The sequence below is a fragment of the Pantherophis guttatus genome, chromosome 5 (assembly GCF_059756535.1).
Source record: "Pantherophis guttatus breed Tessera chromosome 5, ASM5975653v1, whole genome shotgun sequence".
Taxonomy (NCBI): Eukaryota; Metazoa; Chordata; class Lepidosauria; order Squamata; family Colubridae; genus Pantherophis; species Pantherophis guttatus.
In genome coordinates this window covers 93057049-93082477 of record NC_142067.1, presented here as the reverse complement: position 1 = coordinate 93082477, position 25429 = coordinate 93057049, and the positions used below count along the sequence as shown (strand labels likewise).

General features: G+C 36.9%; 1 protein-coding gene and 1 long non-coding RNA gene across 3 annotated transcripts in view; one reads left to right on the top strand and one right to left on the bottom strand.

Annotated features, from left to right (window-relative positions):
• Positions 1-25429, top strand: part of GABRG3 (gamma-aminobutyric acid type A receptor subunit gamma3) — a 428102-nt gene that overhangs the window by 243067 nt on the left and 159606 nt on the right. For both annotated transcript variants that reach the window (XM_034431373.3, XM_034431374.2), the window contains 2 exons: positions 4813-5036; positions 6490-6572. In XM_034431373.3, coding sequence (XP_034287264.1) covers positions 4813-5036; positions 6490-6572 — 307 coding nt within the window. The remainder of the gene's footprint in view (positions 1-4812; positions 5037-6489; positions 6573-25429) is intronic.
• Positions 18656-25317, bottom strand: LOC132710464 (uncharacterized). The gene is made up of 3 exons (XR_009621159.2): positions 25241-25317; positions 21258-21313; positions 18656-18742 (listed from the first exon to the last, which is right to left on the bottom strand). It is a non-coding gene; the product is annotated as an uncharacterized LOC132710464 (long non-coding RNA).

The following is a 25429-nucleotide window of genomic DNA, read 5'->3' as shown; positions in this document are numbered from 1 at the left end:
ATTAAACACTCTATAGATCAGAAATTTTTGGAGGTGGCAAAGCTAATATTACTTTCAGCTTTGCTCATTTTTTTTCAAATTATTTAATGTGGCCACCTATGTTACATTTTAAATTTGCTTTCTCTTAATGTGGCCAACTGATATTAATGTGGCCAAATGATATTCACATTTCTGTGCTGGTCCTGTTAGCACAACTGGCATGTTCTTACCTATAGGCACCATTCAAGCTTTTACTTCCCTATATCTAAGTGTGGTGGGTAAGACAGCAAGATTACAAGGTCCACTTTCATGTCACAATTAATAATAAGAGATTCCTTTTTTGGAATGAACTAGCATTGCCAACCCTTCTGGCACCCAACAAAACCTAAAGTTCAGGGGCAAGAACAGGATTGATGAGTTTTAGTCTTTTGAGTTCTGCCCATTAGTGGGGAATCTTTGCCAGCTTTCCAGTAAGTTTTCCTGACAACCCTGAAAACCCAGTGATTACAACCAGCAAAGCGGAAGTTTGTGCATCTTAGAAAAGCTAATGTAAAAGGTTAATAGGATCTTTGAACATTTGTATTCTTAAAATCTAATTGAATATTACTGCATTGATTCAGTCAACCTCTAAAGATTCTAGTAGATAATTTGAAGAATGTCACACTGTCCTTTCATCATCTGAACTCTCTTCTTCTTCCTAAAAGTATTGAGGAAATATTTCAAAATTACACTGTGGTAAAACCCTTCAAACAAAGTTATCTAAAAGATCTATCATCCCTGCTGTTTCATTCTCATGTTCCTGGCAATTTTGAAGTTTTCTCATTATTGTCTATTGATAAATCTTTCCTTCAATCGAACTTTGAACACATTCAATCAAATAACAGTGCCATAGAATCTCAAATCACAGAGTTGAGCTGAATCAAGTTCTTGAATCTCCAATATGGATGAAATCTGAATTAATTTGCACAGGTCTTATTTAAAGCAATTTCTCAAATGTTTAAAGATGTCCATTAAAATACATAGTGTGGCCAAATTAGACTCATTAAAATAATACCGTAATTTGAAATAATGTATGATGTATAAAATTGCTCACTTCTAATTTTTAGGACTGCAGAAGTATGCACAAAAGCAAAAGCAAAAGCAAAAAAAATAAATACATCTCAATCCATCAAAGAAAAATTAAAATGTATCAACTGGACTAGTAAGCTGTAATATTCAGTACTAAAGAAAACAGTTCTAAAAGCAAAATTGAGTAATAACTGGTCATTTCATAATTAACATATGGATGAATTATTCTCTTTAACTTCCTTGGTTTAATTTTAATTTAATTTTCCAATTACAGATTACCCAACTGTCAAGCCCAGTGGCTAACAAATTTAAAAGCAAGCACAGCATTAATTAGCAAAGATCGTAGCCACCTAGAAATGGATAACCCATAAGAAAAATTAAAATTAAAAAAAATACTACAAGAGATTGAGCCCCATCCTAACCCCAGGCCTTTTTAGGACATACAGATTTCTCAGTGAAGCTGTTTCAGAGTGCAGGTGCTGCAACGGAGAAGGTTTGTAGCTTCCTAGGTCCCTCTAGATGACATTGTTTAATTAAAAAAACCTGAAGCATACTCATTCTACCCAATTTTACTGAAAGGCAGTAAAGAAAAGACAGACAGTTGCATAGATAAAGAAAGAAAGACAGTTGCATAGATAACCTTGGCTTAGTGGCTAAGACGCTGAGCTTGTCGATCAGAAAGGTCGGCAGTTCAGCGGTTCGAATCCCTAGTATAGGACTCCCGCATGAGCAGGGGGCTGGACTAGATGACCTCCAAGGTCCCTTCCAACTCTGTTACTGTTACCTGGCCCCTTGCCAGCACCTTGAACTGTACTTGAAAGCCAACAGGCAACCAATGCAGCTTGTGTAGAGTGATATCATATGGACACACAATGGTATGTCCATTACTGCTCTCACTGTTGTATTCTGGACCAGCTGTAGTTTGTGAGTGGTCTACAATGGCAGCCCGACCTTCAATGCATTGCAATTATTCATTTGTGAAGTAGCTAGAGTGTGAAAGATCATCTGGAAGGCCTCCCAATCCAATAATGAGTGTATCTGGCACTCTACATAAATTTGTACAAAAGCTGTCTTGGCCACAGCCACCACCTGCTCTTCAAACAAGAGTTGTGAATCAAGAAAACCTCCATCAGATTGAAGACCAATCTTAATTAGGGAAGTTCTACCCTATCCAATTCTACAAGTGAAAATCCCCCAGATAAGTGGACTCAATTATCAATAGAGCCTTTATCTTATTAGCCTGAGACTGGCAAAGCCTTCAGATGTTGGTATTGGGCATCAATAGCATCACTTGGTGGCCTGGAGTCAAGATTACATTATTTAAAATTGGGTATCATCAGCAAATTTCTGGTAGGAAACTCTGAACCAGCAGATGACCTCATTTAACTTAACTTAAAGCTATTTCCTTTTGCTTTCAGAGTGCTTAAAATACCTGAAGATATACAGTATATTAAAATCACTGCAATCATAATTTAATTTCTTATTTGAAACCATTCCGCTTTATCAAACTGGACCATAATTCATATTGTCAGTAAATGTCAGTAATTTTTTTTTAAAAAAAAAATCCTCAGGACTCCAATAAATGTCACAATGCACTGGCTTTTACTGGTGAATCTTGAAGTGTTTCTGATTTATTACTTTAGTTTTCAGGTTTAAAAAAATAGCATAAGGAAAACAAAATAAAAGGTGACTGGTTCTGATACAATCTACATCTTATCAAGATGAAGAGCAGTACTGAAATACATTAACAATTCCAAACCAGTGGAGAACAAGCTAAATGTTCAGAATTTAGGTAGACTGACAAATATGCTGTGTTTTAATAAATCTCCTAAGATGCTTGCCAATATTATCAGAATATTGAAAAGTGAGATTTCTTTTCTTAAGGGAGTTGATATTAGTTGTCGTTATGCTAATAAAGTAGAGATGGGTTCTGTCAACAAAACCAGCCACAGGGATTAATGAAGGCAAATGTTATAATGCAGCTGCATGAATACAATGCCTAACACAATGGTAGTACCCTATTCTGCTTTAGTCAGGTTTTATCTGGAGTTATGTAAAGATAAGAACCTGGAACAGACATAACACACGTAATTTATTAGGCATCTCCTGATAGGTTACCAATTACTTCACAATCTTCATTGGCCTCTGAGTAAGTTCCAGCTTTTTTTCTTTCTTTCTTTCTTTCTTTCTTTCTTTCTTTCTTTCTTTTTCTTTCTTCTTTCTTTCTTTCTTTCTTTCTTTCTTTCTTTCTTTCCTTCCTTCCTTCCTTTCTTTCTTTCATCTATCTATCTATCTATCTATCTATCTATCTATCTATCTATCTATCTATCATCTATCTATCTATCTCCCTGAGAAGAGATGCTGAAGTGTTGATATTATGATACTTTTCAAATGTTTGAAGGACTACTATATAAATTACAGTACATATATTGTCTGTTTTTTCCAAAGAACCAGTAGTCTCAGATTATAGAAAGACGGGTTTTGACTGCAAAATAGCCTTGGGGTGCATTGAATTTTCTTTCATTAAACGTTTTAAAACAAAAACAGAGTGACCATTTACTATGAATGCTGTAGAAGATTTCCTGAGTGGATGGATGGATAATTGCATAATTATTGAGATTCCCTTGTAATCTTCAGATTCAGTTAATTTTACTAGTATTATCTTTATCTACCAAACACAACTTCTCTTCTCTTCTTTGTTTTTGTTTTTTTTCCCCTCATAGGCATTTGGTGATCACTGATGGAGAAAAGTAGCTTAGCTAGCTCTGTCTCTTCTTAGCCATTGCATCTCTGGTTTCCTCCCTCTGGGCAATTGATCATAAAGGAATAAATGGAAGGAATACAGTTCAGCGTATTGTGTCCATCTTTGTAGACAGAGATATGGATAAATGCATTGAATTATTGCTGTGGGCATAATTCATTGAGCCTTCTCTGGTCAGCAACAACAACTACAAAACCTAGCTGATTTTGAAAGATAACTAGGGCTCTCCTTGGTTAGTACAGGTAGTCCTTGACTTACGACCATAATTGAGCCCAAAATATATGCTGCTAAGTGAATTTTGCCCCATTTTATGATCTTTCTTACCATGGTTGTTAAGTGAATCACTGAAGTTGTTAAGTGAATCTGGCTTCCCCATTGGTTTTGCTTGTCAGAAAGTCACAAAATGTGATCACATGACCCCGGGACACTGCAACCATCCAAAATATGAGTCAGTTGCCAAACATCTGAACTTAGATCATATGATCATGAGGATGATGCAATGATCATGTGGAAAATGGTCATGTCACTTTTTTCAGCGCCAAACAGTCGAGGACTACCTGTATTTGATTGGGAGACTGGAAAGTCAAAAATACATTTGGGAAAATTACTTGGATGTATCACTGACAATCACCAAATGCCCAATATGGGAGATTCTTTACCTTTTTAGCTAGTTAATGGCGTAACAATGCCTCGTTCAGCATTAGAAACATATGATGAGATGCAGATGAATGGATCAGAATCAGTTTTGCCTTTAATCAGAAATTTAGGATGGGCTGCCATGCGACTCATTATTATCATAGTTGAAAACCTCATCTATTATTTGGAAGTAAGACAGTGACTAAACCAATTCAAATGGTTAATGCAACACATGACTTGCTTCTTAATTTTTGAGTACGAGTTAAAAAAGAAAGATAATATTTTAAGAGAAATGTGAAGATTTTAATAAATAGATGATCTGGCTCTTCTAAATTTATTCTAATATATGTATCTAATCTCTCTTGCAGGAATACCAAATTGATATTTTTTTTGCTCAGACATGGACTGACAGCCGTCTTCGTTTCAACAGCACTATGAAAAAAAGTCTCACTCTCAACAGCAATATGGTTGGGTTAATTTGGATCCCAGATACTATTTTTAGGAATTCTAAAACTGCAGAAGCTCACTGGATTACTACACCCAATCAGCTCCTAAGAATATGGAATGATGGGAAAATCTTGTATACTTTAAGGTAAGAAGCATTTGTGTCCTTCAATAAGGCCTAGTTTAAATAATCGCTCACCTTTTAAAGAGATTAATATAATTTCAATTTTATAACAGAAACAGAAAAATCTTAGCTGGCGGAGGGCCTTGTCTCAAAGATAAGAAACATAATCACCTTGGAATTAAATTGGACTGTTCAGGCAACATGTTCCCTTAGTTCTGATGTATTTTAGTGACCTGGAGAATGGATTATGCTGAGTTATTCCTGTTATTCTTTAAAACTGTCAAATAGGACAAAAATTTAAGGTATTTTCTTAGCCTTAGAACTATGAGGAGTCCTCAACCTATGACCACAATTGAGTCCAAAATTTCAATTACTAAGTAAGAGAGTTGTTAACTGAATTTTTCCCATTTTATGACCTTCCTTGCCATAGTTGTTAAGTGATTCACTGCAGTTGTTAAGTTAGTAACATTAAAAGAATGTTAAAAGAATCTGGCTTCCCCGTTGACTTTGCTTGTCAGAAAGTCGCAAACATGACCTCAGGACACTGCAACCTTCATAAGTACATGGTCGTGCCAGTTGCCAAGCATCCAAATTTTGATCACATGACCACGGGGATGCTGCAACAGTTACAACTGTAAAAAATGATCATGCCACTTTTTCAGTGCTGTTGTAACTTCAAACAGTCACTAAACCACTAAAATTCAAAGATTGTAAATCGAGGATTACCTGTACTATATACCTACAACTACAAACGCATGTTAATGTATTTTTCCCAGAAATATAGGTAAAGATAGTGTCACATTTAGCTGTATGGCTCTGACAGTCATCCATTGAAATATTAAAATCTAGGGCTCTAGATTTAAAGTAAAAAAAGGTGCTCTGGAATCCATGCTGTGACATTTAATCAGCCCTATGATTAAAGTCCATGAAGAAGCTGCATCTTCTCTTGGATTGAGAGCAGCTTCTTTTGACATCTGTAGCACAATCCTGGGAAAAGTCACAATAGATATAAAGCATGCATGTAGGTACTAAATGTATGATCCCCTCTCTCTTTGGATCCAAAGTACTGAACAGGCCTGTTTTCAATCAGTTTTCAAACCCAAACAAAGTCAGCCGATGACTGCATGGACCTATCCATGCATAGGTATCTGCTGCAAGCCACAATGATATTACATGTGAGAAGACATCACCCTGTAAATATCATAATTCATGTCATTTGCATTATAGTTATAAAATGGTAGCTTATCCCCCCCACTCTGATTCCCATATGACTGTGTGGTTTTCTTAGCAATAATATGAAAGTGATTGCCATTACCTTCTTCCATGATGGTTTCTGCCTAGTAGTTGCATCAAAGAGAATCCTAAAGAAGCACTTTCTCATAATATTCCAATTAAGCCTTTGAAATGACCGAATTACTAATTTTTTTTATAGCCTGCTGTCATACCAAGACAGTAATAGGTACCTGGTTTTCTCTAGGCTCACCATCAATGCCGAATGCCAGCTGCAGCTACATAATTTTCCCATGGATAAACATTCATGCCCGCTGATATTCTCCAGCTGTAAGTAATAGCCATGGTGCATCTCTACTATCTGCTAAAACTTTGCATAAAGACCTGAATTTGCTTCTCAATTTGACAGGTGGCTCTTACAGTGGCATTAGATTAAGGTGCTTATTTTCATATTTGCTAGGCATGTGACTTTCTCCATCTGCACTTACAGCAGGACGTTTTTCACCCTGCAGCATTATCACAAATGACAAGAACTATTAATTTGTGGTCTCAATTATGAGTAGGCTGAAAAATGACGCTCAGGATGCAACAAGCATAAAGAAAAACATGAATCCGTAGTCCAGAATGTGGCAGGTGTTACAAATAAAGACCCATTTTATCTTGAAATGTGTTAAAGGTACATAACAAATGGCTTAAAAGCAGCTCCAATTTATCTGTTAGGATTGGACAAATGATGTTTTCCTTTTCTTATTTCATAAGCTTGCCAGCTCTAATTGGGTAATCGTTATATGTGGTTGTATGCCCATGTGCCAATACATCTTGGCATTGTTGAGCAAACCTGCCATCCTTGTTGGTAACCCTGCTGCCAGACAGAATCTCGTACAGCAAAAGGATGAAAAATGTTAGTTCTTGCCTTAAATTGCAAACATAAACAGTATCAAAATCTGGTTAAGAATATTTTCCATGCTGCCATGATGCTTTGATGTATGTATGTGTAAATACACACACATTTTCTATGGCAGTCTTTAATTCTAAAAATATTTTTACAAAAAATGCAATCATTGATTAATGTGGGAAGATTCAGTTTTCCATTTGAGCATTTTGAAATATACATGGTTGGATGGACAATATTAGGATCTAAATATAATAGAACTCTGGAAACAACTATGTCAGTTAGAAAGCTATGGAATGTAATTAATAATAAAAAAATATCTGATCTTTTTTCCTATTCTAAAATGACTTTATAGGGAAAACCAACATTAAAAATTGGGAAAATGTATAGAAAATGTATAATATAGAAAATTGGATAAAAGCAGTGATATTGATCTTTGATGAATTGATAGAGGATGCAGATGAAATTTAACTTACTGTGTGCTCAGAGTCAAATATCATCTATCAATAGCATCTGATGCAACTCAGTGGCAATATTTACAGCTACAACATCTGTTAACAACAATGTTTGGACCAGTAGCATTTTCAGCTTCTGAAAACCCAAGATATTACAACAATTTGTTAAATCTTTTAAAAGTGTGTGTGTGTGTGTGTGTGTGTATTATATATATATATATACTGTATATATGGTTTCTATAGATATGTGATATCAATAGGTCATTTTGATATGCAGATGTTAAGAGATGAGTAGAATAAAGTTTAGCGGTTCCTATATTGCCTACAGTCCTAGACCATGGGACTGTCTTAACTTCTAAGGCCAGAGACAATATAAGCATATTACAAATACATGACTACTATTTGTATTAGATAATTATACAGACAACTACCTGTTTACTCTTTTATCAGCATATTAAATATTTTTTTCCATTGTATTTTTTCACTTTTTTAAAGCACTTGTTACACATTTTTCAGGGCAGGGTAAAAGGATGCGGTATTTAACACAGAACAAGTAGAACACGGAACAAATAGAAGAGCAAATCCACAAGATAAAATTGGCTGAATATCTGTTTTTGCTTTGCACCTTAGTGGGTGTTAGTTGCAAAATATGTACTTGTAGAGATATATAGAAGTACCAAAACTTACAATCTAAAACAGGGGTGTCAAATTCAATTTCAATGAGGGCCACATCAGGGCTGTAGTTGACCTCAGGGGGCCAGGTGAGCATGGCCGACTGGGCAGGCATAGCCAGCTTGATGCCACTCACTGGGCATGGTTGACTGGATGGGTGTGGCCAGCTTGACACCATTCCCCAAACTGCTGGCATGTTTCCTCTTTGCATGGGTAGACCAGGCCGAAGCCATGCTGACCTGTTTCCTGTTCACATTGGGTAGACCGGGCCGAAGCAACATGGGTAGACCGGGCCAAAGCCACGTTGGCCCAATGTTTCCTCTTCACAATGGGTAAACCGAGTTAAATCCACGCTGACCCGATGTTTCCTCTTCACATTGGGTAGACTGGGCCAAAGCGACACGGGTAGACCAGGCTGAAGTGATGCGAGCCAGCCTCTTACATTTTCCAGGACGTCCCCTTGAGTTTGACACCCCTGATCTAAAATAACATATACACACACAAGAAAAATTATCCTCTGTGTGTGTCTGTGTCTGTGTCTGTGTCTGTCTGTCTGTCTCTTTCTCTGTCTCTCTCTTTCTATCTTTCTCTCTCTCTCTGTCTCCCTCTCTGTCTCTTTCTCTCTGTCCTGTCTCCATCTATCTGTCTGATTCTTTGGCCTAAACCCAAAGTTATTCTTTTCCAAACACAAGTTCCCTTGCAAGATCTATTGCAATTGATAGAATTATAAGAACTCCAGGAACTAAATTATTTTCAGTTTAGAACCAGTATACTTTCATATACATTAAGGTGAAAACCTCTGTTTCATGTTCTAATAAACTTTTAATGAATCAGCAAATAAGTAGCATTCTTCATTAATAATGAGCTGTTCGTATTTGATGATTTACATAGCAGTCTTTCACAACCTTCTCAATATGGAAACCAACTGTTATGGTATGGGTGAAACACTTAAGAAATTGATCTTGCCTCTTAAAACCTTCAGCAAACCATCAAAATGCAAATAAAATGAATCTGAAAATGTCAGATTCCACCCTCCTATGAATCACTGGGTTAGAAAAAAAACTCTCAGGGGTACCTATGGTTGCGTATTGGTTTATACAAGTTATATAGCTAGAAAACATTTGATTTGCTAATGCATTCATTCTCTTGAGTGTTTGCATCAATTCACATTGTGCTTCTAGTAGGCTGTTATAATTCCCAGTTATAAAGAATGAGTACCATTCATTGGGAAGATATCAGACTCCCATTAATTTCAATGGATCTTGCATAAAAAAAACTTTCCTAGGATTCTTCTCCATTTTTATTATGGAGAAGAATGTGGCGTGTGAATGTGCACAGAAAGTCTTAATAAGCATTTAGTTCTATACTGTAGTTTTAGATTTTCTCTGAAGTGCTATGAACATAGGATGAAAATGCGTTGAACAGACGTAAACAGAAGTGCTGCTTTTCAGCTTTTCTCATGTTTAATAGTAAAAAATGTCTTGGGGCCAGAAGAAACAGACTAGACAATGTGAATGCAATTGCTTCTGTAACGTACTGACAGATCTGTCTGGTGGTTATTCAAAAAGAATGAAAATATCCTGTGCTACTATGAAATTATTGAAAGACATGCCAAGAATCATTTGTAAATGGGAATATGTTTAGTGACTTGAGAGATACTAGAGAGATGATAGTTCAGTTTACATTTTAAATTGTAATAACCAGCATCCTCAGGATCTGGCCTTCTAAAGAGCAGTCAGGGTTGATCTCCTCTAGGACTGACTGATTTTGTCAGCGTGAGCTTAAATGGTCTCTGGGGGGATGGTGGAGGACAGGAAGCCCCCAAGGAAAGTTGTCCATGGGGTCGCGATGGCAACTAACAACAACAAAACAGCATCCTGCCACAGCTTTACTTCAAAAGAGGGTTGAAACTATACTGACCTCAGCTACTGAATGCCCTTATCCAACAGACAAAGTGGGAATGGGTAGGAGGGGGTCAAAAAGAGAAAGACAGCATGTTCTTGGTGAAAACATATTGAAGGGTTATGAAAGAAAACATCCTATTGTAAAATATCACAATACAATACATTCAGTGAGCTTTCCAAAGACCATTTTCTAGTCAGATCTTCAAACCTGTAGAGAAAGTTAGCATGGGGCTTCAATCTCCAATAAATAATTTACCATCATTTGAAAGAAGGGGAGAGTTTATAAATACTTAATCTCTGATTTTCTCATGTACAAGGGAAGTTTCTCTTGTGTTTAAAGAATATTTTGGAAATGCTTCTCCCTTGAATATTTCAGTGTTTCTGAATATGCAATGGATTTGGCTGAAGATCAGATTCAGAGGCTAAGTGGAATACTCAGAAGAGATATTTCTTATCTTGGACAAAGTAGATAAGCTATGTCCCTTTGGGGCCTTCATGAAAATCGAGTCCTGATTTGTTCTTGTTTGGCTCATTGTGATGAAGTCCTTGTACCCAAATGAAAGAGAGGAAAGCCAACAGCGAGGACAAGTATTGTATTTAATAATGAACTATCTTTTCTTTGCATTAGAATGACCTTTGTGATCAGACCACAGCATCTTAAAAAATTGGGTGGGGGGAATTTCCTTTGTTTCTTCACTGTTGCAAAGCTTCTTATTCTGAGATATTTAGTAGCCAACCTGTCTAGTATGACTGTGCAATTCTTTGCTTCAGTTCTAAAACAGCATTTGGAAGCACACAGAGCTGCCAATATAGCATCAGTCTACAATTCTATAAAGAAGCTGAATCTTCCCCCAGAACTTCATAGTTAGATAGAGATGGCAGCCAGATGAAGAATGCCTGTTCCGTCATAGCACCTGGCCTTTGGAATAGCATTACCAAACCGGCCCCAACCTTACTGGCCTTTAAAGCTTTGAGTCTGTGCAACATTTGTGTTGAATTATTATTGGTGAATTTGTTTTCACTGCAACAGTGTTGCTGTTAATATGTGTGTTGCTGTTCCTCTGGATTTTTTTTTTATTTTTTTAAAAAAAATACTGTTAGTACCCTTAAAGTCATTAGCTTGAGATAGGTGGCTATAAAATTTTAATAATAATAAAATATTGATCCTATACATTTCCCCAAATATGCAAGTCTTAAAGAGTTGCAAACTGGAGCTGTGCTTACTTCAAACACCAGTGAATTAATTCCTAATATAATTCCTTATATTCAAATAATCCCGCATTAGGGAAGAAAAGAGCTCCTTTTTCCACAATTTACTTTGGACTCTATTAAGATTGGACTACTCTAAAGTAATTCAAGGCAAATAACTGGGCAATAACTGGGCTATTTCCAGACTTCTGGATTGAACCTGCAAATTATATCTGTTGGTTTTTGAATACCTTCAATAATTTTCAAAACAACAAATGGAAAATAAAGCATACATAACAGCAATTTGCTGAAAAGAATTTAGGAAGACCATCCCCATGTTTTTATGGTGGAATGTTGCCCTCAGACCTGGGAATCTCAGCTACATTCCATCACAGTTTTGGAATATTGACATTTGCTGAAAATATATATGGCTGTTGTTTGCATCACAACTTTGCAGAGTGGATAAATACAATTTGGTATCTTCATAATCTCCAGTAAAACACAATCTATAATAGCTGGAAGGTCTGGGAAAATATCTACAGAATCCTCACATTATGAGCATAAACTGTTTCAATTCCTCCCCTCAGTATGCTGCTATAGGACATTGGATGCCAAAACAACTAGACACAGGAACAGTTTTTACCTTGCGCTATCATTCTGTTGAGCACCTAACTTTCACAGTACTGTCTAATGTCTATGTATATTTATCTATATTTAGCTGTAGTATTACTATTATCCTTCCTATCTTCTTTACTCCTCTTATTGGTATTATTATTATAATTATTATTACTTTGTTGCTTTGTTCTGTTCTGTTCTGTTCCACTCAACTCAGCTCCTAGATCGGTGATGGCTAACCTTTTTGCCGTCACGTGCCAAAAGTGGGGGGAGCGGGGGGGTCACGCACATGCATGCCCACATCCATAATTCAATGTGCCCTGTGCCCTGTGCATGCATGTGCAACCCCCCTGTGCTCCCCCCGCTTTTGGCACGTGATGGCACAGTGGGCCCGGTAGACCCATTTTTCGCCCTGCCCAGGCTTCAGAGGCTTTCTGGGAGTCTGGGGAGGGTGAAAACAGTCTCCCCCTCCGGAGGCCCTCTGGAGGCTGGAAACGGCCCATTTCCTGACTTCCAGTGGGCCCAGAAGTCCCATTTTTCACCCTCCCCAGGCTCCAGAGGCTTTCTAGGAGCCTAGGGTAGACAAAAACAGCCTTCCCCACACACTCCCGGCCTCCTTCAGAGGCCAGAAACAGCCCATTTCCTGACTTCCGGTAGATCCAGAAGGCCCAAAAATGAGCTGCCCAGAGCGCACATGCGTGCTGGAGCTGAGCCAGGGCAACACTCACATGCCCACAGATATGGCTCCATGTGCCACCTGTGGCACACGTGCAATAAGTTCACCATCACGGTCCTAGATTACTCTAATGGAGAACTCAATGTGCATGCAACATTTACCTGGACCAAATTTCATTTAATAAAATGGGATTTACTTTATGAAAAATACATGGGATTGAGTTATCAGTCTAAGTTCCTGAAATGCTTCCAAGTTTTAGGAACGATTGTGTGCTATGATTTAGAAGAGTTTAATATAATTAAAATAAAGCTATATTTCCTTATTATAACTGTTTAAAATAATGTGTCATCATAAATTTAATTTTTAATGACTATCGGTTAAATTAACAAATTCATTTCACCTGGAACAGATATCTTCTTATCTCTTTTAATTGCTATGATTTTTAATTTTAACAAGGATTCCTTGGTCTTCTTTCTGATAATAGATTAAAGAAGTCCAAAAATAGCTAAATACAATAATTTTAAAATTCGTTTGGCAAGGGGAAAAAGCAAGAATAAGACTGAAAATGTTGCAAAAATCATAGAACAATGGGGGCTTTGGTTTACCAGATTGGGAGCTTTACTATCAAGCTTCCATTTTAACACGGATGAGAGAATGGATAACTCTCAGACACAGAAGATTATTGTGGCTGGAAGGACATGATCTCCAATTAGGTTGGCATGCTTTTTTGTGGTACGATAAAAATAAAACTCACAAATACTTCCAAAGACATTATATAAGAAATGCTTTACTTTTAGTATGGGAAAAGATGAAAACAAAAACCTATATAAAATTACCAGTTTGGCTCTCAACTATGGAAGCATTTAGTTATCCAAATGTAGTGAACTTGGGAAAAACTTTAACGTATAAAGACATTTTGAATACAGAAAGAGAACTTAAAACTAAACAAGAGTTAAAAATTCAAGGGGTGGTTTTAGCATGGTGGCCACACATGCAAATACAATTGAGATATGAGAAAGATGTTAAGACATATGGCTTTATATGAAGAGCAAACAACATTAGATCAAATAATGTTAGAAACAGATGAAAAGCTAATAAAGAAACTATATACCTGTAACTATTCATTAAGTTTAAAAATGGAAGATAAACAGGTAAAATAGACAATGATAGCATGGACAAAAAAAATGGATATATGATAAATTTAGGCTATTGGCAAAAAATCTGGGAGAGAAACTTAATAATGGCAACTATAAGGAAAACCTTCATACAATGTTTTATAGGTGGCACTTACCACTGGCAAGATTAGCAAAGATGTTTAAAAATTTGTCCACCAAATGCTGGAAATGTAATCAGACACCAGGCATGTACTATCATATGTGGTGGACTTGTATGAAAGCAAAGAATTATGTGATTGTGGGGCCCCTCGACAGACTATCCAGCATATAATGAGGGAATGCCCTAACAGAAGGTATCCAGGAGATTCTAGGGACTTCCTCTGCATAACAACGGCAGCTACTGACTGGATCTCCAAACTCGACATTAAACTTTGAAATGTTATTTCTGTTTTCCTTTTAGGTTTTCTTACTGTTTTTTTATTGTTTTAATTGTTTTTAATCTGTAAAAATGAAGTGTTTTAATACTGTGTGTGACCAACCATACGCTAAATAAATAAATAAATAGCTTATAAACCAGAAATATTTTTGTTAGGGACGTACCAGAAAAATATCATAAATTTAAATATTGCATGTCTTGACAGCAGCAAGAATTCTATTTGCACAGTATTGGAAAAATGAGGAAACTCCAAGAGAAGAAGATGTAATTAAAAAGATATTAGATTGCACAGAAATGGATAGACAGACATTAAAGATAAAAGAGAAGAAAGATACAGAATGTTTTCAAATATGGGATTTGTTTTATAACTGGTTGGATAATAGAAATAGAAATCAGGTCCTGGAAAATATTATTATTATTATTATTATTATTATTATTATTATTATTATTATTATTATTATTATTATTATTATTATTATTATTATTATTATTATTTTATTATTATTATTTTATTATTATTATTTTATTATTATTATTATTATTATTATTATTATTTTGTTGTTAACAATATTATTGTTATTATATGTTATATAATTATGTAAGCAATTGACCCAAAGCACGTAAGTATGTTAATTGAAAATGTATAAATAAACTATATAAAAAAAGAAGTCCAAAAATATACTCATTTATTCTTTAATTATATTGCTCTGTTATCTAGTTATACCATTTACACAGTGGTGGGATTCAATTTTTTTAACAACCGGTTCTGTGGGTGTGGCTTAGTTGGGGGTGTGGCTTGGTGGTCATGTGACCGGTGGGCGTGGCTATCTGCATAGGGACTACAGAGGTCTGAAAAAAGTCATTTCTGACAGGTCCTCGCACTTTTGACCGGTCTTCGCACTTATGACTGGTCATCATTTATGCCCGTTGTAGCATTCTTAACAACCGTGTCACTCATTTCACAACTGCTTCTCTTCACCATGGTGACAAGATAGGGCAAAAACGTAAAATGTGAGGACAGTCGTAAGTTTGAGGACTGGTCAAAAGTGCGAGGACCAGTCAGAAATAACTTTTTCAGACCTCTGAGTAGTCCATATGCATAAAAGGATACAGCAATAGAGAGGGATGAAGGAAGGGAAGGTAAATTAGAGTAGGAGTGAGGGTAAGAGAGGGAGGAAGAGAGGAGGAGAAGGAGAAAGGAAGAGGAAGTAGGGAGGAGAAGAAGAGGGGGAGGAAGAGAAAGTAAGAAGGAAAGAAAAGAGAGGTGGTAGGTTTGAGGAGAAAGATTGCTGTACAATAAAAAAGATGAAAGGGAAGAAAGCCAACCCCAAACAAATATAAAGATATTAAGATAAAGAATGAATTGTTAAACTTTAAAGAATAAAAGAGAACAAATATGAATAAATAACAATAATTAGAAACACACATACAAACATACAATGTATTTTCTTTGAACAGAGTATTTGGCCGGTTCACAAATTTAAACAGTGTTTAGTCATTTCAATTAAATTTACAATTTCTATATTTCCTTTTTGCCATATTTATTCCTCATCTATTTTTGTAAAAAACCAATATTACCCTTCATCCTCATCTCTAATCTTAATCAAATTCAATTTTTCCCTTCTATTCTATATTATACCCCTTCCCATTGTCATCTATTTTTATATCCATCCTCACATTGGTTAATTATGTAATATTACAGTTGTTTAATATAAATTCAACATTTTAATATAAATCAATTAGTTATATACCTACCTTTTTTGTACATTAATCAATATGAACATGAATATTCCAATTATTTCTATGCAATCCAATTTCTTACAAATCAATTAAGTATATTTACCAATAATAATAAACCAAATAATTTCCCCCATATATTCCTCCAAACCACAACTTAACCATTTCTGCTTTCAACACAATATAGAATTAATAGTATCTCAATTATTACAATTCCCTAGTTAAATAGAGCTTTTTTTCTTTTGTGTTTTAAAATCTTGAACTCTCCTCTTTTTCCCTAAATTTCCCATTGTTTGCACCTACCTTTTTTGGTGAGGAAAAAGAAAAGAAATCTGCCTGCCTAATTTTCTAACGTTGCAGCAACAGCAAAGCCAACAGCCTGCTTTACTTTCTGTTTCGTTTTTCAGCATAGCTAGGGGGAAAAAAATTGCTCCAGCTCTCTTTGCAAACAAGCAGCAGAGCCCTGAGCAAAACAGCTGAGAGCAAATCAGCTGAGAGTCGGGAGCCGATCTAAGCAAGGGCTAATTAGCCTATGCTGAAGCTCCGCGGGCGAATAAAATTACAAAAAAACACCGAACCATTTGTTAAATTGCTGGCTCGCCCGCCCCTTGCCCACCACTATTTATTAGCAATAAATAGTGGTGCGGAGGGGCGGGGCAAGCCAGCAATTTAACAAATGGTTCGGCTGAACCCCCTAGAACCGGCAGAATCCCACCACTGGCTATAGGGCGGCCCTTTGAAGCCCCGCAGCAAGAATTTAAACAGTTTTTTTCCCTTTAGCCATCAGCTGGGACTCAGGAGGCAGCAATAGACTGGGAGTGGGCGGGGTAAGCGAACGGTTGGCGATCCAACAGAGCAGAGAGTGAGGGTGAGTGAAGGCGTGGGGGGGGCGAGAGAGGGCTTTGGCGACCCCTGTGAAATGGCTGTTCGACCCCCAAAGGGGTCGCGACCCCCAGGTTGAGAACCGCTGTTCTAGAACATCAGTCCCCTGGAATTACATAGCTCATTAGGAGAAAAGCAGAAATAAGAGCTTCTTTCTTTTTCTCTTCTTTAATACTCAATCAGCATTTCATTCCTCATTTTTTCCTCATCCAACTGAGCCTTTTCTCCTGAGCACTGTAAGGTATGCATTGGGAACTCAATTGCTGCAAACTATAGATCAAGAAAGGACAAAATGTCCCTGTAGTCTCATCTGCTGAAATGAATAAGTTCCTTGATCACTCATCTTGGTGAATTTGCAGAAAAAGAGAATAAGCATTTTGAAAATTAGTCTCTCAGGCTAATAAAATAATTTTAATAGGGTCTCATCCATATATCCAAAACCAAAAAAAGTGATTGTCTGGAACACTCTTGTGAAGTAGAGTCTTTTTCATAAATAATCAATAAGCACAATGATGACATCATATGTAATTATTGACAGATGTCTTTTCTGTTGGTAAACAATTACTAAAATTATGTCATCACTGAATTAGAAAACTTGGCATTTGCTAGTTGTGAGTAAGGATATCAACTAGTAAGAACATCTGCCAAATCTAATGTCTAGCATGATTCATCCTGGCACAGTCTATCAGTTCATTATATTTCCTTTGAAGATAGTTGATGATGGAGGTGAAAAATTAATTATCAAGCACTTGGGATCCTGAAAATAAGCTACTTGGACTATAAAACTGAATTGTGTTTCTTCTTATAAACTAATGCAATCATGAATTCTCTCAGTACACAAAATGATTGGGAACTAAGAGGAGGAAAAATCCAGGGGAAAAAATTGAATACATTGTTATAGGACAGTGACTCAAGATGCTGCTGACCTTAACATTCTAAAATCCCTCTTCTCTTTCCCTCTTGAGCAAATGGCTGAAGAATTTCTAAAACCCCTGTCTGCATGCTTTCCATGCTTTGTTTATTTTAAGGGTGGATATTTTTATGCAGGTTGGAGACTGCTGCTGATTACTTATAGAAGATTATGTAGAGAACTTTGAGGGAAATATGTGGCAACCATCAGTAAGAAAATGAGCTCAGCAGGGGAAGCAGGAAAGTGTAAGAAAAAAATTGTTCTGCCTCTACTCTGTTTGACATAAGAGGCAGAAAAAGAGACCCTGTTAGGCTTTCAAGGTTCTGTTATTATAGCCTATTATCAATAAAGTCCTTTTAGTATTTCTCATGGTATGTTTCCTCACTTGCTCCCTTACAAGGATGATAGCCTTTACTATGTGATATTACCAGGAATCTGATGACATCATAGGATGGAGCAAAATTGTTTGTTTGTTTTCAGGTTGGAGGGGGAATATAAGGATAAGGATAAAAACGGGAGCAGAAATGTTTTGGAAAGCAAATTTCCCCTAAATCCACCCTTAATGTTCCCAGTCAGCGGGCCCAAATCATACCACTACTACTTGTCCAAATTTTGACGCTGTGACTTTTGGCCAATTGAAGAATTAAAGATCTAACAGCTAAAATTGAAGCAGATAACCTTCTTCAGCCACCACTCCTATTTCCATCTTTATTTTGAAGGAAAAAATATAATTAAAAGCAAAAAGTTATCAATTGGAAACTGGAAATTTTCGAAGATGAGAGAAGTCCAGCTCCGCTGGTATGGACATGTTCAGAGAGTAGCACCTTCCACCATTGCCAAGACTGCCTACCAACTAGGAATTAATTGCTGGTGAACTTGCGAGCATCCAAAACAGAGGTGGCAAGACACCATCAACCAAGATGGTTGAAACCGTGGGCCTGCGCCCTGGAGACGCAGCTGACTGTGCAAAGTGGCGTTCAATGATCTGAAAAGCGGATCCTGCACCTGCGGGAATACGCTAGGAAGAAGAAGAAGAAGTTTTTGAATGACACTGCTCAGGATTCAGTTTCAAAAGACAACTATTTATTTATTTATTTATTTATTGGTTCGATTTATCTGCTGCCTTTTCCGGAGACTCAGGGCGGCTTACAATGCGTTAAGCAATAGCCTTCATACTTTTGTATATACCTGCTTAGTAGGGCTTTTGCCCCCCCTCCCCCAGCAGTGTTCTTTTTTATACAAAGTCAGCTTATTGCCCCCACAAACCGGGTCCACTATATTGTATCCCCTGTTTCAGATGAGCTGCTTCCAAATAGTAAGAAAGAACTGGGGAATCTTACTTAACGGGAGACTCCGTTTAAGATTTAAACTTCAAAATCAGTGGCAGTCAAGTTGAATGAAGTATCAAATAATTTAATTTGTAGAACATCTAGTGTAAAACAGTATTACAGAGCAATGCTGAATTGATCCTGTTAACTGAAACAGAATTAAAATCTGTTGCAGTACATGTGCTTTCCAAGTTTTCTGTCAACTTTTCTTATATGGTATTTGTGTTCACTAAAAACAAAATCATCAAACTATTTCAGTTTTATACTGTTTTCTCTAAAATGATCATACTATGTAGAAATAGTCCTGGAATTAGTTAGTTAAAAAGCAAGTTATAATAAACTAATATGGATTAATCTATTCTTTGCTTGATCATAGCCAAAAGATGTTTGATTGTCCCCAAGATGGCGTTCTGACTCAGCAGGACTTTTTTATCCCTAATGACAGACAACTGGTTTCACTGCCAAAGCTGGCTCTTTCGCAGCACGCTCCTCAGTTATAAATGGGAGCTACTACTAGGAATGACTCAAGATGGCTTTGGATGACCATGGACCTATCTAAGAAGAGGACCTAGAAATTAGTTTGAGGTCCCAATAGGGGAGCATCACAGTGGAGGTGGTTGATCAATTAACAATAGATCCCACCTCTCTCCACCCATCCCCACTCTGCCCATCTGTAATTGGATCATAGTGTTTTCTAGTATTAATTTATTAGTATATATCACTAATATACTCAAGGTGTCAAACTCAAGGTCCATGGGCCACATTCGGCCCACTGGGTGCTTAAATCCAGCCCATGGGGCTAACCTGGAAATATCAAAGGATCAGCCCACAATGTCTTTGGCAGCTAAAATGAGCTGCATGTGGGGCCCCCGTGCCTTGTTTTCACCCTCCATGGCCTCCTGCAGCATTCTGCCAGCCACAAACTGGCCCCCAAAGAGCCCAAAAACAATCTTAAAATGGGCCAAAAAACGGACCGAAAACAGGCCTGAAAACAGCCAACAGAGTATTGCAGGAGGCCATGGAGGGTGAAAATGAGGCACAGCGGTCATGTGAGGACCCCCACACCCCGTTTTGGCCAGCGGGGTGCTGCAGGAAGTATCCATCCCACCCCCTCATCCCCCAACCCCCGCTGGGTTGTATGTATGTATGTATGTATATATGTATGTATGTATGTATGTATGTATGTATGTATTTATAGGTCCCATCTATGAAAGAGTATCATCTGTTAAGACCCAGGAACAGGGCCTTTTCTGCCATTCTATCCATTCTGTGGAACATCATTGATCAATAATCGTCAGAATAATAATTTAGTGGCAACTGTAAGCATGTGTGATAGAATGCTTGTTTAGGATATATGTACTATTGTTTAGGACTCAGAAAAATTCACCAGATTATAGATTACCATAGCAGATCTGTTGTAAAAAGATATGAAAAGATATGTAAAGCGTTCTGTAAAGAAGATTTTATTTGTGTCCTAAAACAATTACTGCTTTCACTAGAGTTGTCTTTTTCCCTTTCTATCCTTCTCTGCTCCATCATACAATTATCAGCTTGTGTCACCTGCTTTGGAAACTCAGGTTAAATTTGAGGATTTGTACATGTTTTGGTTTCTAACACACCAGTTATTTTTACTGGGCTTTCACATAAATTGCAGCAAGGGGAACATGTCCAATGGCCAAATCAGATTTCACAAGCTCAGCAGGACAAGCATCAGTGCACCCTATAGCACTGGGATTTATTTTCGCTCTCTATTTTTAATGTATTGTCTAGTGCCCAGCAGCAAACCTATTACAATTTCAAAAGAAGCTGGTATATTGTGCAAATCAGTCTAATTTTTGCTACAATTACATTATAAAGCTGAGATTTAACTAAGTAAGGTACATGCTTGTTCATGCTATCGTTTCTTAAATTCAGTAATTTTGTTCAGCAGATAACAACGTTCCTCTTTTGCCATAGGAACTGTTTAAAACAGTGATCTTCTTTGTTAGGTACTGTTTTAATAGCAGACTGTAGATTTTTCACTTTCTAAAAATATACACAGTGATGCAAAACTGAATGATGAATAAAACATCCAGAGGGCTCAGCTGTATTTTTATCTTATATTAAAATAAAACATGCTTTACAGACCATACAACAACAACAAAATCCCTAAAGAACACAGCTTTCTTTTCATTTACTAAATTTTAGTACACTGATGAAACTTACTTTGAGAAGTAAGCAACATCAAAGAATCTAATCCTGTCAGTGCTTTTCGCAACCTGCTGGAATATAAAGAAGATAAATAAAGACAGGTGATCCAATCATCAACCCCACTATGTGGGCAATATAGAGATCTACAACAGTGGAAGGAAAGCCTTGCAGGTACCAGCATAAGATCTTCCTTTCCTTGGTTTGCTCCCCTGGGACATTAAGGCAGCCCGAAGACCATTGCACTACATCTGGTTTGCAATCATAAAAGGACAATGCTGAGAGTACCAGAGTGTGGGTGTATTTGCCAGAAGATTTGTGTCATATGGGACATCAGAAAGGAAGAATTTGCAGCCAAGGGTGTGGAACAGCTGTCAGCTCAACAGACAACTCATGATAAAGGAAGAGCTGGTTTGGACTTCAGCAAACAAGCTAAAAAAGAGCCCAGAAGTTTCACCGTTCAGCAGAAAAGCTAAGAAGATAAAGCCAGCCAGCCAGTTGCTGGTAAAACACTTTCCTTTTCTCATCCCAGTACAGACTGAGATACTCAAGCCACTGTCTCAGCAATAGTTTAGAACAACAGCTGATAGCAACAGAAGCCAACTGGAAGGTGGCTAAACGGCAGCTAAAAACTTTGGTGTGTAAACTCAGGCCACAAAAGAGAACAGCATTGTTTAGGACTGAGATAGATATATGGTATAGTATAAGATAGCATAGGCTTAGTAATAAGTCTTAATGTAGAAGTTAGGAAGATAAGCTTTTTTAAAATAAAAGTCTCTGTAGAAATGTAAGGAAGTCTGTCAATTGCTGGTCTGTACCATTTCCCAAAAGAACCTACTCACAAGAACCAAATATTGTATAGAATCTAAACAAGATTTTCAATCCAAATAACTTAGAATTCTTACTTGATAAACTAAAGTTAATTTTCATGACCATTTGAAAATATGGATCTTAGAAACATAATAAAGAATGGAGAAGAAATACGTACAAATTAACTGTTAATAAACTTTGGGCCTAGTCAAATGATTTTAGACTGATCGATGTCAAGAGATGTAGGTATCATAAACCACAGTATATTACCACTTTGGTTGTAAATGCAATGTCTGAGAGGTAAGTACTATTGATTTCATGAATTTCCATCTATTCTAGTATGAAAGAAAAGCTATAACACCCATAAAGATGACTTTCCTTTCAAAGTATAAATGTGCCTTTTAAGGATTTCCATTTTTTATGGAGACCTTTCATTTTTACTTCTGTTAGGTTCTGTGCTAATGGATCTAAACTTGTGCCATTTTTTTTATTATGTGCCATCAAGTTTTTGTTTTTGTTTTATTTCTAGTGAACACATAGATTTTCTCCTGTCTCTTCCTAACTTGTTTTTTCAAGTCTCCCCATATTGCACTTATCATAACTGAGTCCATCTTGCACCTAATTATGTCTTCTCTTTTCTTCCACCTTTCTTAACATTAGAGACTTTCCATTTTCCTCCTCCTCCTCCTCCTCCTCCTCCTCCTCCTTCTTCTTAGTAGGATCCTTTGAGCCTGGTAATTTTTGCCTCAAGTAAGAACTCTGAGTTGATTGATCAGTTTGTTCACAGTATTCGCAGGAGTCTTCTCCAACACCAAAGTTCAAATGCATCCCATTCTTTTCCTAACCTAACTTTCACTTCCATAGAACATCAGAGGGAATACCGTGGCTTGCAATTATTCTGATCTTTACAGGTATGATCTTTGCATCTTTGCATTTGTCTGGGGAAAAAATACTGTCAGGGAACACTGTCTGTTCCATAGTAGTGACATCTTCCCTTTCTAGAAATTGTGTATATTTCTGAATAAAAGTGAAGATTCAAAATTTCACTGCACAACTCTTAACTCCTGCATACAATTAGCATGCAAAAATATGAGCCTAGGATTTTCTTAATCTCATACAGATCACATACACAAGATTTAGGTTTAGTTTTGCCCCACAGATAATTTTATTATAAAAGAATGAAAGGTTTGCAAGTATCTTCTTATATTTAATGCTAATGCTAACTCTTTGTATATTTATTTCCCAACGGCCTATCTCTATCCAAAGTTATCTTACTGTATTGATCTACATTTACTAAAACTACTTGACTTTATTGACTCTACCAATTTCCATCTCCATAGCTATGTCCTGGTTCTATGTCTTCCTATTTCTCTTATTTCCTATTTCTATATATATATTTGCCTTATTTCTCCATCTTTTCAGCTCTTGAAGCCAAACATGGTCCATTTGCATCTGAAAGTTTCTTTTATTCACTCTCTAAAGATTTGTAGCATAAAAGCTTTTCCTCTTTCTGCCGTAGGACTCGCAATCTTCTCTTCCTGGAATTGCTTGAGAAAACTTTGCCTGGACTAATGCAAGGAGTTGGCTTACTTCAGGTGTTTTGCAGATGCTGGTTGGACTCCTCCTGTGTCTCCTCACCCCCCCTCCCCCTTGGCTTTGTCTCAGCAAATCTTGCCTGTCAGGCAGTTGATTCAAGGTCTGCAGCTTCCACATGTCATGGGACTACTGTTAAATTTGCTCACTTGTGACTTTGAGTTGGAAGCTTTTCCTAGCTTGTTTGCTGCAGTCTTAATGGCAGTACTATTTCGGCACCATTCCACTACACACTCCAAGTTTTTAGAGTTCTTTCTGGGACAAATTGTCCAATAAAGAATAAAGTAATATGGTGGGTTGCCTTCTCAGAGTGAAACAAAAATGTGTTATAGCAAAAACATCAGTACTAGTGAGTCTGTGTTTTGTTCTCTGTTTATATATAGTAGCTTCTCCTGCGAGTGCTGATGGGCTTGTGGTTTTCTCCTTGATTAGGGTATTATTGTTTGCCTTGCTTGCCTGGTGTTAATCCCTGCTATTCTCAGTATTGGCTGCTGGAGAGAATGTGTTCTGGTCTTTTTATTTCCTTCTTAGCTTTTTTATTGTGTCTTTTGAAAGTTGTGAATATGGTTTATCTTTATCTTAATGGCTGTTTTGTCTGAATGCCAAGATTCCAGAAATTCTCTAGCTTTTTGGATTTAGCTGGTCTAAGGTGCTAACAATTTCTCATTTGAAACTGTGGTTGTCTATGTGTTGTGAGATAAAGGAGTTTTCATGAAGTCTTCTGACTGCTAGATCAGAGGTGGGCTGCAGCTGGTTCACACCTATTTGGGCGAACCGGTTCTTAAGTTTTTTACCAGTTCAGAGAACTGGCTAATCCCACTTCTGGCTGTGATTAAAGTGATAAGAACCATTACTGGACTTTTTGTGAAAAACTGAAAATAAAAGTTGATCTGGGCTTTGATGATTAAATAATGGATTATGGAAATAATGTAGACAAATGTTGATCTTAGAGTAAGAGTTTGATATTTTTTTTACTTATATCTGTCCCAAAGAAAGTTGGAAGTCATTTTATTTCAGTTTTCCTTTCCCCCCCTCTTTCTTTCTTACACTTTCACTCTTTTTCTTTGCTGAGCCTTTTCTTTTGTTCAAATCTGTTTTTATTTGTTTATCCCTTAGCTTTGTATTTTTTTGATGTATAAAGCATCAAATACTCAGCCATTATAATTCTACATTTCTTATTTACAGAAATCATATCAAAATTTAGAATGAAATCCACTAGGAACCATCTCATATAACTCAGAAGAGAATAGAAGAGAATATTTGTAGCTCAGGGTTGAACTGTGGGTTCCTTGGTGCTCTCTGAGCTTGATGGTCTTTTTGCAGATGTTTCATTACCAAACTAGGTAACATCATCAGTACTAGAAAGGAGTGGAGTTTGCTCTTATTTTCATATACTAGTGGCTTACCCTGTCAGTGTTGATCAGTTGCTTTACAAAATATGTTTTGATTGGTGCCGGGTCTCTATAGCTTCAGGCAGAGAAAGGCTATTCTGCACTCCTCCCTCAAATATTCTTTAAAATACAGAGTTTCCCAGCATTCCTTTAGGAACCTCCAACATGCAAACTGTGGTTACTCATTCTAAAATGAATCCTCTTTACCTGGAGCTTCAAATTTTGCTGTTTGCTGGGGAGGTGTGTAGCTAAAAGTCAGTCTACATTTAGTGTACATCTGACTGGAGATATTTCTTCATAACCAAAAAAAAGTATATTTTCTCTGCAGTTCACACCCCTTACTCGCTGGATCACAAAGCAAAGCCCACATTTTGTAATTAACTCCCATGCCCCATT